This window comes from Aspergillus multicolor, assembly GCF_047715735.1.
Source record: "Aspergillus multicolor strain CBS 133.54 unplaced genomic scaffold BDW74scaffold_14, whole genome shotgun sequence".
NCBI classification, from domain to species: Eukaryota; Fungi; Ascomycota; class Eurotiomycetes; order Eurotiales; family Aspergillaceae; genus Aspergillus; species Aspergillus multicolor.
The window spans coordinates 553,131-567,561 of NW_027395965.1; the positions used below are offsets into that span (position 1 = coordinate 553,131).

General features: G+C 51.6%; 5 protein-coding genes across 5 annotated transcripts; 3 read left to right on the top strand and 2 right to left on the bottom strand.

Moving 5' to 3' along the window:
* Window positions 1–698: 698 nt before the first annotated feature.
* Window positions 699–2,787, top strand: BDW74DRAFT_185559 (uncharacterized protein; the record flags this gene model as incomplete). The annotated part of the gene is made up of 4 exons (XM_073731062.1): window positions 699–1,172; window positions 1,235–1,714; window positions 1,842–2,147; window positions 2,203–2,787. The coding sequence occupies 4 exons, from the start codon at window positions 699–701 to the stop codon at window positions 2,785–2,787; spliced, it is 1,845 nt and encodes a 614-aa protein (XP_073583420.1).
* Window positions 2,788–3,221: 434 nt separating this feature from the next.
* On the bottom strand, window positions 3,222–4,527 carry BDW74DRAFT_27828 (tRNA wybutosine-synthesizing 3 family protein). The gene has a single exon (XM_073732396.1). The coding sequence runs from the start codon at window positions 4,189–4,191 to the stop codon at window positions 3,238–3,240; it is 954 nt and encodes a 317-aa protein (XP_073583421.1). The 5' UTR covers window positions 4,192–4,527; the 3' UTR covers window positions 3,222–3,237.
* A 1-nt stretch (window position 4,528) lies between these two features.
* Window positions 4,529–8,051, top strand: BDW74DRAFT_27773 (DUF2461 domain-containing protein). The gene is made up of 8 exons (XM_073732395.1): window positions 4,529–5,450; window positions 5,510–5,625; window positions 5,678–5,751; window positions 5,813–5,833; window positions 5,892–5,941; window positions 6,229–6,431; window positions 7,281–7,421; window positions 7,725–8,051. The coding sequence occupies exons 1-8, from the start codon at window positions 4,865–4,867 to the stop codon at window positions 7,761–7,763; spliced, it is 1,230 nt and encodes a 409-aa protein (XP_073583422.1). The 5' UTR covers window positions 4,529–4,864; the 3' UTR covers window positions 7,764–8,051.
* Window positions 8,052–9,262: 1,211 nt separating this feature from the next.
* BDW74DRAFT_27892 (uncharacterized protein) lies at window positions 9,263–10,185 on the top strand. Its single transcript, XM_073732397.1, has one exon. The coding sequence runs from the start codon at window positions 9,651–9,653 to the stop codon at window positions 10,128–10,130; it is 480 nt and encodes a 159-aa protein (XP_073583423.1). The 5' UTR covers window positions 9,263–9,650; the 3' UTR covers window positions 10,131–10,185.
* A 2,306-nt stretch (window positions 10,186–12,491) lies between these two features.
* BDW74DRAFT_154405 (uncharacterized protein) lies at window positions 12,492–12,770 on the bottom strand. The gene has a single exon (XM_073724678.1). The coding sequence runs from the start codon at window positions 12,733–12,735 to the stop codon at window positions 12,559–12,561; it is 177 nt and encodes a 58-aa protein (XP_073583424.1). The 5' UTR covers window positions 12,736–12,770; the 3' UTR covers window positions 12,492–12,558.
* Window positions 12,771–14,431: the final 1,661 nt, after the last annotated feature.

Sequence of the window (14,431 nt, forward strand, 5' to 3'; positions counted from 1 at the left end):
TCGTACACTTATGGCCTGCATGTAGGGAAGATTCACCTGTCCAAGTACGCCTATTATGAGCAATCGAATGATCGACCATGTCCGATTGTCCATAGCATAAAGTAACTACTAAAAATTGGCCATGGTCCAAAGCCTATAAACAGGCAAAGGAACTGTTGAAGCATGGGAAATATTCTTAAGACCCATCTATACTGCAATACTATGATCAGATACTAGTATAGACCATGGCCATAGCCCCCGTACGTGACTAGGTCCATAACTAATCTGGGCCATGGCCATAATATAGGTTTAGAAGGAGAAGCAGCTACCTCTCTCAACATGTGCACATTTATTACTTGATTCTCTGTCACCTTAGTTACTGTCTGGACCATCTGCTTGCACAAAGTTATAATGTTAAGCTGATATTCCAGAGCCTCTATTGTGCCTATTCAAGCAGTTCAGCAACATAAGTGTTTCAGCGTGCCCCTGGGTTACTGCCTTCGAATTCACAGCAGCAGTGAATGATTTGAAGAAGAGTAACGACTCAGCAGCGACTCAGCAGCAACTCAGCATGTCTCGGCAAAACACTTCTCACTGGTGTCATTACTCTCACTTCCCTTTCTCCCTCTCCCTATCCTCCCCCTTTCTCTTTCTCTCCACCCTCCCATTCCCTGGATTCTTTTGAGATAGGACTCGAGCCTATCTCTCTTGCATCCATCATGAACCCCCAGTCCCCGGCCTTCCTGCCTCGTTACGATCTCCAGTCAACCGATCACTGGGCGCTTCCTATTGACGGTAACACTGAGTCGGATGCCCTGTCGTACTATGACCCCTCCCCTGTTATTTCTCACTTTCCTTCTATGGAAACCATGCGTGTTTCTTCTCAGGCATCTTCGAATCCCAATCAGCATGGTCGTGATCTTGTCGCTCAGCCTCAGCGTCTCTTGCCGGCGCAGCCCAAGTACAAGGCTCGTCGGTCTGAGAACGTCCCACCCTACGCTCAGCACGTTGACGCCTTTCCTTTGCATCAACGCATGAAGAGCCTTCATGTTCAGGACATGGACGAAAGCTCTCAGGTTCTAGCTGCGTACACCCGAAATGTCGACAAGACTACTAATCCTGAGTCTATGCCTATTGGCAGTCTGGTCGCTCTCAAGGGTCCTCCTAAGTGGGGTGTTATGAAGATCTCGAATGTAAGACGCTCGCTACTGTACCCCAGATACCCCAGATCTTGGCTGACCCACTTCTAATATAGATCCCTTACAGCCTCACGAAGCAGGAGATAGTTCAGTTCATCGGCCGGCAGGCACGTTCCATCACTGACGATATGGGCTGTCCGATCCATATCATTATGGATAGATCCACCGCAAAGACTATGGACTCCTATGTCGAATTCAAGACTGTTGAAGATGCCCATAACACCGTCGAGCGTATCAATCGTATGAGCAATGGACGCTCGGCTCGGCTCGGCTCTCGCCATGTAGACGTTGAATTGAGTGATCAGGATGCGCTTTTGAAAGATCTGTTTCCGCGAGCTAACTGTGTCAAGTGGGAAGCTGGAATGCCAACGCTGCAGCCGAACCGCGACCCTGTCTCTTGCTCTGGGTTCAAAGGGTTTATAACCTCTGAAGAATTGATCCTCGCAGTACGCCACGCAGAACTACCAACCCGCTCACCTTTCGGCGAGAAGTCTCCAGAAAGAATTTATGAGGCTAGTATTAGCACCCTCGAGAAGGTAAGGGTCCCATTTCTCACTCCTATTGCGCTTCGGCATCTTGTCTCTGTGCGCTGTTGAGAAGTCGACTACAACACAGGTCAGCTCCTTCGAAGAAACCAATAGCTAATCATGCTCATTCATGTAGTTCCCGTGGTATGCTCCTTGGATGTTCACTGTGCATGATCGAAATGCCCTTTTCGAGCTTGCCAACCGCCATATCTTGAGCCTTGCTTCTCGAATCCACCAGAAGACAGTGGGCCTTAGTAGGAAGCTTCTCCAAGAGCTACTCCAGGCCGGTTTGAAGTGCCCTGGGTTTAATGAGCGCCAGAAGTACACCCTGTGCATTAATTCAGGCATTGAATTGGAAATCAACAAGCTTTCGGACATGGCCAAGTGGTTCCCCTTTGACACGCTCTCCAACAAGCCTAACTTTCACGAGGCTATCCACAAGGTGAGTACTCTTAGCAATACTTACAATCTCCATAAACACTTACTAACTTGGCTAGTACTACGCGGACCTCATCTCTCAGGGAACTACTGCTTCGAAGACAGAAAACATGGGCTTAACCAACAAGTTTCCCAAGGACCATCCCTATCTTCGATCTCCCTACGGAAGCATTTGGTTCGAGTGGTCACCCTCCGCTGAGAACATCCTTTGGCAAGACGCTGTTGAATATGAGCTCGGCATTTTGCATGATCTGGTCCTTCATGGCTGGATGAATGACGATAGAAGTAACATGCCGAACTTGCAGTTCAGACAGATTTCCAGAGAGGTGCCTTCCACTCGTGTTTCCAGTGCAGGCCGCAACTTATCTCTGTCATTTGCACCCTCCGATACCACGGCAAACCAGTTTCAGGCCGGACTGTCAGCTCGTAGTGGCGCATACCTAACCCTTTCTCGTCGTGCAAGCGAGTCTGCTGGTACTGGCAGCCTTTCTGGTCTCAGCGGCCTCAGCAGCACTTGGAATAACAAGCTGCTTCTCATGTCGCCCGCAGAGACTCGCCCCTACCGTGATCACCGCCGCACCGAGTCGTCGCCCATGTGCCTCACTCCTATCACTAACACTTTTGGTGAAGATATTACTCGCTAGGTGAAAGGTAAAGTCCCAACTCTTCTGAATGTTAGTTTGGAGTCACGCAGGCAAATGCTAACTATAATGCAACGTCAGTACTCAGACTCCTGGATGTTTTCTATACTCGGGGCACAGTATCTTGTTTTGTTTTCAGAGTACTTTCAGGTTCGCTTCTACCCATACGATAGGATCGAGATATCACTTTATTGGACGGCCTGGGCTGGTCCGTGGTTGAAGTCCGTTGGTTTGAAACCATTACGTCTGGGATATCATCGTTACGATTTTGAATTGGAGGAAGAATGCTTGGGAGTCTTGAATACAAGATACATTGCCACCTACAGTTGCACGTCACGTCTCCTCCCTCTGTCTCTGAACTCAGGGTTTGTTTTTTTGCGTTGAGATTGGAGGTTTGGCGTGGGTCAGATGCATTTGATTGACTTCTGCAGTCGTGATCTCCTCCGGGTTATCTTATGTATCTAACGTACCCCATATTGCTGCCTCATCGTTTCCCTCTGTGCCTTGACCAGTAGCCTTTGCTTGCGTAGCCTGACTCTCAAGCATCTTCTTCCTCGCCAGCCCCTCAGCCCTCATCCGCTCCTTCCGTTTCTGCGGATCTTCTGATCCCGACTTTGTTTTCCCCTTTGCCTGCATGCTCTCTGAAGTATAATTATTCAGAAGCGCTGTTCGAAATCGTTGCTTCCGCTCTGTGTTTACCGAGAACCGCTCATTCGCCATCGTGACCAACATCTGGAGATATTCTTCCGTCACTAAGCTTCTGACGATGTCGCTACCGTCGTCATAGTATCCTACCACAGACTCCAAAGCTAGGCCGGCTGATCGGACAGCGACGATGGGACTCGGTCCGTTTTCACCTTCTACCAGGCATCGAAGACCCTGGAGACCACTTTCACGAAAGCCTGAGCTTGACGCCGCGGCGAGGACTGGCTGCGCGTCGTGGAGTGTTGCGGCCATGATGTGGAGGATCATGGGTTCCCAAGAGAAGCGTACCAGCCGCGGAGCGTGACCGTCAACCATTCCCGGTGGCTTCCCATTTCCAGGGACCATCCCAAACAGCTCAAGCAGAGACTTCCCCTCTTTGTTGTCCAGCGGATCATGTGAGACATACAGCCATCTCCCGGCTCCTTTCCCACCAGAGGGTACGAACTTCCTTTGCTCCCTTTTCCGCGCGTCGTCTTCAGGCCCCGGTCGGTTTGGGGCCTTTCTCCCCTCTAAGAACACGCTGATCCTACCAGCGCAACTGCTCGTTGTCACCAAACCGGGAATATTGTTGATCTCTTGGATTAGATCTCGAATTCCCTCGTCGACAGAGCCCTTTGGGGAAAGATCGGAGTATTCTTCCTCTGGGGTCGCAAGATCAGCGAGGATCTTGTTTTTGCGAGCAATGAATACTGGTGGGATCATTTTGCCACTCTTTCTTGCTTTTTGTTTTTTATTGCTCTTGCTAATGCAGTCTCTGAGAGTAGAGAACAATTGCTTGAAAGGATGGACCCAGCCTCTCTGGTGATGCCTGGTCGTAATTCGTGCACCCGTTCGCTCATTCGTCGATGACCTTTTTCCAAACCACAGAAAGGAGTTGACGGCCACACCAACGCAAAACAAAGGAGATACTCAAAGGAATGTGCTCGTTTGGGAAAAGTTCACTTGATGATAAAATTCCGATTGAAATACCCCGATTTCCGATAAAAACTCACTGAAGCGCTTGCTCCGAAAATCCTTCTCTAGTGGGTCAACTGATCGCTGCTTGGTCCTAGCGGAATCTCGCCCCCTTCCAAGTTCCAAGTCCACGCGGGACTGCCCCAGAAGATCGCAGCTCTGGCCCCTTGGTCATCGTCATTTCAGGGTGAACGCTCGAACCACTCCCGAACTCAATCGGCGGGTAGCTAGCGGCCTGGCGGATAACAGAGGAGCCACATACTAACGTCGTTCAAGTGTCATCGCCGATCCCACTTTCTTGATCACTTTCTGTAGTGTGGCAAACACATCTGCAACTCCGGCGCTGCCCTCAAAAATCTTCTCTGCTACAAGTCCAATCCACACGGAATCATCTCGGAAGACCACAAGTGATCTGCTAGTGATGCCTCCTCGATCTACTCGGGCCGCTCCCGCGACGGCGGCAGTTCCAGCATCTGCACCCAAGAGGCGTGCATCCGCCAGAGTTGCTGGAGCCTCAGCTGCGGCGCTAAAGAAGCAAAAGTACGATTCGGCGGCCCCTGACAAATCTGTGAATTCGACCGCCAAGAAAAGCAAGTATTTCAAAAAAGATGAGGCCGCAAAGCCAAAGGGCAAGGCAAAGCGTACCGTCAAAGCAAAGGATGACTACGACGATTCTGAAGACACAGATGGGAATACGTCGGACACAGACTCTGACTTTTGGCGGCCACAAGCAGCGGCCACGGTCGGAAAGAAAGCAGTTTCCAAAGCAGTCAAACAATTCGCCGAGAGACGAAAGACCAAGCTGGAGGCTTCAGAACTCCTAGAAGAGAAAGAACTGTGGAGGGAAGGTGTCAAGACTGGCCTTGGGCCTGGAAAAGAAGTCTTTATCAAGAAACCCAAAGCGAGAGATCCAGGAGACACTCCATACGCTGACGACACCCTGCATCCCAACACGATGCTGTTCCTGAAGGATTTGGCCCAGCACAATGAGAGGCAGTGGCTCAAAGGTACGAGTGCCTGCCGGTCTTCATAAAAGGAGTCCTTCATTGATGAGATGAGTTTATAGCACACGATGCGGACTATCGATACTCCAAAAAAGACTGGGATACTTTCGTTGAGACCTTGACGGAGAAGATCATCGAGCAAGATAGCACTATTCCTGAGTTACCTGCGAAAGATCTGGTGAGACGCATCAAACGAAAAGGAAGGACGGATACTAACGCAAACAACCTAGGTATTCCGTATCCATAGAGATATAAGATTTAGCAAGGATCCAACCCCATACAAGGTTCATTTCTCTGCGGCATGGTATGTGACTCTCACGACCACTAAAAACATCTAAAAACATGTCGACTGATTTTAGGGACAGGTCCCGCACCGGAAAGAAAGGGTAATTATGAATCCCCGAATTCGCCAAGTGTACCAACTAACGGGAGTTTCATCTAAAGCCCTTATAGCGCGTACTATGTACACTGTCAGCCGGGCAAGAGCTTCGTTGGTGGGTGACCCTAGCTAATGCATAATCTTCGTCCTGCCGGTCGTCTCTCCTCTGTTTTGCCTTTACAATCCAAGAGCAAGGAGCATGCAACCGCCACAGTTTGTATCAGCAAGTTGTCGTTGGATGGGTTTTCATGTGTCGCAGTCCGTCTGAGGACCTAACCCCCCCCCCAACGCAGCTGCACAATCAGAGGCAGAAGACGGCCACTAAGATTGCATTCCCGCTCTTTCTACAGTATGCGATATTTAGAGCGTGGCCGTTCTAACAATAATATATCTTCACGGTAGGCTCGGGCCTTTGGCATCCGGAAGCTGATAAGCTGGCGCTTCTTCGGGAAGACATCGACACGAACTCGCAAGGCTTGAAGACGGTACTCAGGGAGGAGGGACTGCGACGTGAATTCTTCGACGGAATACCCGATGATGATGATGAAGCTGTAAAAGCCTTCGTTAGCCAGAACAGTGAGAGTGCGTTGAAGACTAAACCCAAGGTAAGAACCTGCTTTCATTACGTATCCCAAGATCGATAGCATTACGAGGGCGAAGTCTTTTCCCACCACCCCTTTTGATGACCGAGTATACCTTTTTCTTGAAACATTACCTCGCGTCGAAAAGTGAACCAACGCGGTGGTGAGAATTTTGATCTTCTGCGTTCGCCACGTCTCCCGGGCGCGTCGGTCTATCCTGGTTTTCGACTCACCTGGCTTTGAACGCATTGTTGCTGCCGTGCTTCAGCCGTCATCGAGGGAAATAACGGCACCGAACGATGGAGGTGTGCTTGAAAACAGAAGACAAGATGGCATTGAGCCTCATGAAGCATCTTGGCGGCTGTCTCAGGCCGGTCGTCCACGGCCCGGTATGGCACTCAGTGACAAGCGGCCATACCAAACGAGGACCAGAAAGAAGTACGAACTGGGCAATGAATTGGAGACACAAAGAAACCCCTCAATAGAGCGCTTTGCAGCAACCCTAGCCTGCTGCTGCATACCTCGCTGGGTGGATGGGTCAACCGTCAACCCTCAGGCGCAGTTGCGGTGGGCGCTCCCGGGCCGTCCGTCCTGGCTCCTAACCTACGCCCAAATCCACTAAGTGGCCAGAATAACCCAAGTCAGGCCATGGCTGGCCGCAATGACACCGTGCTCTGCTAGATGCAGCGTGCCCTGGCTGGTCTAGGTTACTGGTGTTCCTAGTGTTCTACCGAGTTCGGAAAAGCGTCCGCGCCGTCTCCTTGCATTCCAGGTTCAGCATTCCATGCTTTCCTCATCCGAGATTACGGCGGATTCGATTGGGACCAACTAAATCTACCATCGCCAGGAACTGACTCGTCTCCTCTTTCACAGGGCTATGACCTCGACAATGAGAACATCCAGCTGCTGCGCCTGCGCAGCTTTACCCTCGGCAAAAAAGTCTCCGACGCAGATCTTTTGAGTCCTGACGCGCAGGAGAAGATCGCCGCGCTCATTGGCATCATGGAACCATTTGTAAGCCTTCCTTTCTTCTCGATATAAGTATGGCCTACTTTTGGTCATTACCGGACTCGGCCGCGATTCGCGTCATTATTGGCCACTAGCACTTTGCTCTGGCGATTCCCCTCCTATCATCATCATCCTCTGTGCCCCTCCTTCTGTTTCAAGCTCTCTGCTGTGATCATGGCCAGAAGGATGTCGACTCAGACTTGGTCGCATTATCTGCACCTCCTCGATAGAGCGAGCATTAAGACGTTGGGAGCACTTTAGTATGCGTACTCTGTGAGAAGGCCGGCTAATCAAGCTCATCTTGCGTAGGTATCTTACCTCAACAGTGTTGTGATGCCGGACCATTGACGCAGCGAGCCGGGTCAGTTCTCAACAATGTGGTCGGATGAGGACTGAATTTGCGTTGGCAAGCATGACTGACTGCCGGCCAAGGTGTGTACGAAGTAGTCTCGCCTGGTTCGACCGTTTGGCTATTGATGTATCTTTTTTTTCGGCCTTTATTTCTCCTTTTTTGCTTTTGGATAGGTTGGCTGCTGGACTTCTGCTGTTATCCGTCGTCTCTCTTCCTCCCGCTGCCACCGAATCCTGCTTGTTTCACTTTAGCTGGCTATGAGCCTATGAGTATCTACATACATGTCGCTCTTCTTGTTCATTGGAATGTATCCTGCTTGTCAATTGCCCGTGGTCCGTGAGCTAGGAGTGATATCACTTGGCTCTTGACTGCCCGTCGTGCTAAGGCCTCGACACTCTGCCACGGCGGCCAGAGTGGCAGACACTGGTCTCCAACTCCGAATATTCGCTGGGGACAAGGCCATTATGGACGTGACGTCCGTGCTATGGCCTGCTTTCCCGTCCACGCTGCATCATGATTCGCTCGCCTACTCTGAGCGCTCCCTCAAAAAACTTTTCTGCATGGTCTTTTGTCTATCCATGTTTTGTATGGATAGATCCGGGTATTGTTCTGGTTTTGGCTTGAACTGAGTATGGTCCTCGCGAGTACGGAGGCAGAATTACAACAACGGGGCGAAGATGCACTCTGTACTTTGGGATGCAGTAGGATCCTTGCATCGCCATCTCTTCGCCGTCTGAATGGCTGAAAGGACGGGTGCTGGTGGGAAAAAGTTCAAATCGAGGCCCTGGTCCCCATAACTCCCAAAGAACGACGGGACGTCCTCCGTGCTTTTGACCACGGCGGAAAACTCCTCGCTCGAAGCACATCCAGGCTAGGGCTAGATTTGTCCCTTGGTATCTTTTTCAGCTACAGATACCAAGCAAGTACTATCTCGATATCCTTCCCCAAACTAGGATTCTTCCGTTCCCTAATTCAAGAGTGCGGCCACTGCTGCAGTGGATCATCTGCAAGCGCAAAGGATCCGGGAAAAGCATTCTGTCTTCTCCAGCGCTATGGCTGCGCCAATCGAGGGCAAACATACATAAATGCCTCTAGCTCCTAGTTTTGGACGCCTCATGACAGCTCAACGCGATTCGAAGTACAGGAAATGCCCGACAGACGGTCTAGAATTGTCTCGTTGAAGTACGCTCCGTTGGCAAACGTGGAACGCCCGCGCTGCGTGATACATAGGTACGGAGATCTGGCTTCTGGATTGAGATGTCAGTTAGGAGTACGTGATTTGATATGATACATCATGCTTTGAAGGAAGAGTGATGCTGGTTTGTCTAGCCCCCTGTGCCTACCCGGTGTATCCTTCTCCACGTCTTTCGTCTTCCGTCCTCCGTCCGTCTTCCCAGAGTCTTTTCTCGCGGGAAAGACTACACGAATCCATATTGAGGCACCCAAGTTAGCTAACGAGCTATGCTGCAGATGGTCGGCTTGAGGTCCTATTGCCTGGACACGTCCATCGTTACAGCACGAATCCTGGGCCATGGTCTACTGTCTTAGCGCTGTCCATATTGGGGACGGACACGTTGGCCTTTGGTTTAGTTCAGCGATTGGACTCGAGTATGCTTGGAGGTGGATTTGGCCTTGTCTTTGGGTTTGGGCACAAACGGTCTTGACGCTTTACGGGGACTGTCATCATACTTGCACGGATACCTGCCTTACCTACCTTAGGTATGCAGAGCAACTGCGGGCGACGACAAAACGGATTGATGCGCAGAATCATATCACCACTCGCGGCTTCCGACGCGTGAGAAATCAACTTGAGGGATCTGGTCAGAAGTCGTTACACGGAACGCTGTCCTTTTGGCGAGCTATGCTCATTGGCACACTCTCGGATGGACACTGCGGCTGACCGATCAATGGACCGGCTCGTCCCTGCGCGGTATGAGTCAACTAGGCTCGTTTACCCCTATTCTCTCTTCGGAAAATGCATCAAGCACCTGCCCGCGCAAGTTCATCGTGTCATCACCTTCAACGACCGCACGGCCGTTCTCTGGATAACGGGTAGGCGACCTTACACTCCGCGGATGTTAGATACTCTCGTCCGTGCTCGTATAGTTGGAGCATTGACTCCCTGTGGGCCCTTCCTGAGCGCCATGCAACCATCTCGGGCTTGCAAGACAAACAAGCGGTCTTTCATCCACGTCGTTGGAGTCAACGGCTCGGCCCTCTTGAGCGACCCATCCCTGCAGAAGGCGGAAGGCAGAAGGCAAAAGCGAGCAGTCTCGAGTCATGCATCTAGTGGACAACGCATCACCGACTGTCGGTTCTGGGGTTGTCGTCCGACGTCATCTATGCGAGGCACTGTGGGGTGAATAATAGGCAGCTGTGCTCCAGAGACATATACGGGGCGTCTCAGTCCTGGGATTGTCTTCCCCTCTGCAAAGTACTTCTGAGTAGTTTAGCGCATCTGTACCCAAGGTGCCTACGTGAGGCGGAGTCCTAAAGCAAGGGAATGGCGATTGGTTCGAATGACGCACCGGGATGACATGGAAGCCGAATCTAGAGAACAGACGACATGAATATAGCATTTACGGCGTAGCAGCTTCGCTTTTCTTAAGACTAGATTGGCATGCTGGCATAGGTATTCGCTAGACCCCATGGAAAACAATGGGGCCTGGGCTATAGTCAGTACACTCCAGCAGAATAAAGGTCTGCAAGAACCGGTGAGGCGTTCCTTCCTCCCGGAGGCGTCCTGTTCATTGGCGGTACAAGACTTTCTATATCAATAGCGTGGCGTCTTATGCCATACATGACAGTGAATCTACGCAAAAGACGCAAAAGTTGGAGAAACGGAACAAGAGCTTGATGGCCAAGTAGGAGAACTGAAACCAATGAACCTCAGAGCAAAGACAGTCGTACTCCGGACTCTGTATCTATTTGCCGGATATATTCCGTGAAGTTCGGGCCCGGCTGTCAATGCGTAGGCATTTTGGAGCAGGGGTTCTACGTACGAAGTATAGCCCTTCATTATAGCCCAGTTTCTTCCCAAGCGTATGCAGACTACCTACGTGACCTGCATATTTACCATCGTGGTTAGTTCTTAGGAGATCAAGTCAGTGCACAGCGGTGAGTCTCTATATCAGTAAGCAAATATTCGGGGTAATTCTGACAAACCCAGGAGTCAGGACAAGTGAAGCAGCAAAAGCAACCTCAATTTAGGAACGCATTCCTGATTGAGGAAAGGACTCCCGAGATGCGTGCGATGACCAGCAGCTAAAAGGTGGCAAACCCGTATGTCCTCTGAAGAGTCGAGATAACCAGGGAAGCATCTACCCCGTATCTCTGCAGACCATGCGGTGTATCTAGTGCCGAGCGGCAGCGATCTGACTGCCAATGGCATGCCGAAGGCCCATCCCCAACGAAATCTGGGGGTGGGGCATTGTGGACGGATGAACTTGAAGACGCCGGCACGGCGAGAAAATTGCAGAGTCAAAGTCAGGCATCCCCTGCCTTTGTTTGCATCGAGACTTATCTCTGGGCTCGGGTGCTAGATTGCGTTTCTGGGGGAGATGGGTCCCGCGAATGGATGATCACTGCTCACGCTGGCTGCTGAGCCGGCTGCATAAATTAATAGAACGACTATTATGCATCTCATTTCCCTGGTGAGCGGATTTCGCAATTGCCAACTCGACCGGTCTTCCAAAGTCAAAGTTCGTTGTGTGCAAATGAGACCAAGGCCCGATTCTTCCGGGGCCGTAAGACATGACAGATCACATTTTCCCCAACCAAAATGTGTCCGTGAGTAGTCCGTGACGGTGGTAGGTGGTGACGGTGTGATCATGTCCATGGTCCATGGCCGACAATCTTCCGTGCGCATAAAGAAAAATTCGCCGTCAGCGATACGGTACTCTTACTTCGTAATCAAGTGGCGGTGTCGGGGCATCCCGCATTGGCAGCGAGATCCTGAATCCCTGAATCTGATCGTTCGTGTATCTGTGGAGCCCGGGGCCGTGGATTTTGACTCCCTAACGAGATTTTCTTTTTCAGCCGGCTGCAGCTGAGCAGTGGGCACTGATCTTTAGAGTTGCGACGGGATGACGCCGTCGGGCCAAGCGGTGATAGAATCTGGTAGGCTCAATCGTCGAATTAATTCCTGAAAGTTAGCCAGCAGGGTCAGGCATGCATTGCGAGGCATCCTTCAAGCCTAACAGACGGGAAAGCATCACGCGATGGAAGATGACAGACTAGCCGACATCGTCTGTGTGACCGAAAGCGACCAGAGTCAGACGCTTGACGTAGCAGATCACAAGCATAGTAGTGGTTAGGCGGCGCCAGAAACGGAGTACCTAGCTCGTTTCTCCTGAAAATGGTTTAATACGGAGTAGCTTAAATTTTCTGGGGGCGTCGAACCGTCTCGAACGGAATCCGAAAGCCGAGAAAAAAAAAGCAATTTTATATTGTATCCCAGATTGGAAGGTTGTTTTAGATGAGCTCAGGGGTTTTGAGTACAAACTAGCAGTGATGGCTCCTCCAGAGATCCGATACCAGCCGTTTGAGGCGTCGATGATGCTGTATCAAGCTTGCAGGGGATCTTTCCGGTCCCCTTGTCAGCCACGTCACTCTTTTTTTCAAACCGGCTACTGCAGCCAGTGCCATACACTGTACTAAACTCCGGAGTTGCGAGGGAGCGCACATGTCTTTGTGACTAGTCTGGTATCCGACCCAGGAAGCGTCGAGCACGGACAGGTTTGGACCTGCCCTACGCCCTAGTGTTGGGCTGCTGGCCGTTCATCTTCCCTGTCATCGTAAGCACCGTCTACCAACCAGAACGCGACTTTTGGCGCCCTGCCACCCCCCGACTCGCATTCCAAGCGGCGGAACGGGCCAACAGCGGCTCAAGAACGATAAAGTAACGGGATAGTTCCTGGATCGCAGGCGCTCATAGGCTGGAGGACAATCACATGACTGAAGACGCATGCGGGTGATCGATGATCACAGGCAGCGCCAGCGTGTTCCTTTCTTGTGCCCTGCGCCTTCGGGGCAGCCGCACACTAGGCAGGCGACTAATCTCCTAGTTCGGCAGTAGTGAGGGAACTAGCTCCAACCGCTCAGGCGTCTCGTCATACCGCTACACTGACACACGCGCCAGTCAGACTGAGGGAACCAAACGGTCAGACAGTCAGACTCCAAAAGTCAGCCATCAGCCAGACGCAAAAGCAAAAAGGAGGATCCTGGCTGACGGTCCGCCGCTTAGTCTCGTCTGGGACCCAAGCGTATGCACTCGGTAAGCTGCAGAAGGCTATGCACGCAGCGCGACGGGCCATCGACTAGGGGCGAATGACGGGCGAAGCGGGCAGCCTGGAGGCCTTAACGCAGCGTCGGAGTTTGAACTCTATGGACACACTACTCACCGCAGGATCTGGAAGTGTCACTGGAAGTGCTCAGGCTGGCGGTGAAGCAGTAGTGGAGACGTGGAGAGAGACGAAGGACCGGGAGCAGAGGAAGAGGAAGAAGCAGAGCCCAACAGGAAGCAGCAACCGGTGGATTCTGGGCCGCTGCGGAAAGATGCGGTCGCGGACAGGGCCGATTGGATTCAAAAAACGTGGAAGAACGGAGTCGACTAGCAGGCCGGCTAGGCGATAAAATAATAATATTTTATTAATCTTAATCGTTTAATTCAGAAAGGATGCGTTTCACGGCGGTATTACCGTATGAGCCGCGTTTCGGGCCGTTCTCGTAAAAAACGGCAGCGTCAGGAGTGTCAGACTCGGAGACAATAATATAAATGTGACAAGGTGAGACTAATGAACTCGGCTTGGTGGGCCTCGCCCATGTGTAGGTTTGCTTGATATTAATATAATATGTACGAGCGCAGCACACCGAGTTTGTCAGCCGGTTTTAGTCGCATGCAGTGCTCCGTAGGCGTCGCAATCTGGCCTTCCAGCACATCACGGCGAGACCATCTCTACAGCTTTCGCAGCATACTCTCTGCGAAGTAAGCAGGCAAAATAAATCACCTTGCCTCAGGCAAGGACCGCGATGCATCTGCCCTGCAAAGAGCCCGTCATTCAGAGCCCATACGTAGCAGCAAGAGCAAGGGGGGTGGCAGGCAAGCGGCCCAGGACGTTTGTCAAGCATGATTCGCCAGCCATGGACGGGAGGCAATCCAATCGATGCTTGAAGGATGAGGGCGGTTAGTCTGTACGTGAGAGAGAATGTAGTCCAGCAGCTAGCAGGGATTCACATCACAAGGTTGGAAGCGACACTGTGCTGCCGCCGGACGGCCCGCCCCGTCTTCCGTGGCAGACAATTAATTTAGTGGGGGATGGTTGCAACGCGCTGACAGGCCGGCTGTGACAGGAGTCGCAGGCACCTGCATTTCCAGGAGAGGTTGGTTTGTCATGGGCCCCTTGTCGGCCGCATCACCATTGTGCGACTCCCTCTGGAGGTCGGGACGCGTTGGCCGGATTTTGGGGACTTGAGAGTCGCACGACGAGAAAATGGGTCACGCGTTGCCCCGCTAGTCGATATATGTGCTGATTGATATGATTATCCCAATCTTCAATCGAGGCAGAAGTTCCAATGATGGTGGGAGCAAGAACCCTGTCGCTCGGACGATGACTTTAGACCGCAACTACTCCGGCCTCGCATGTTATCGACCTCGCTCCCGGCG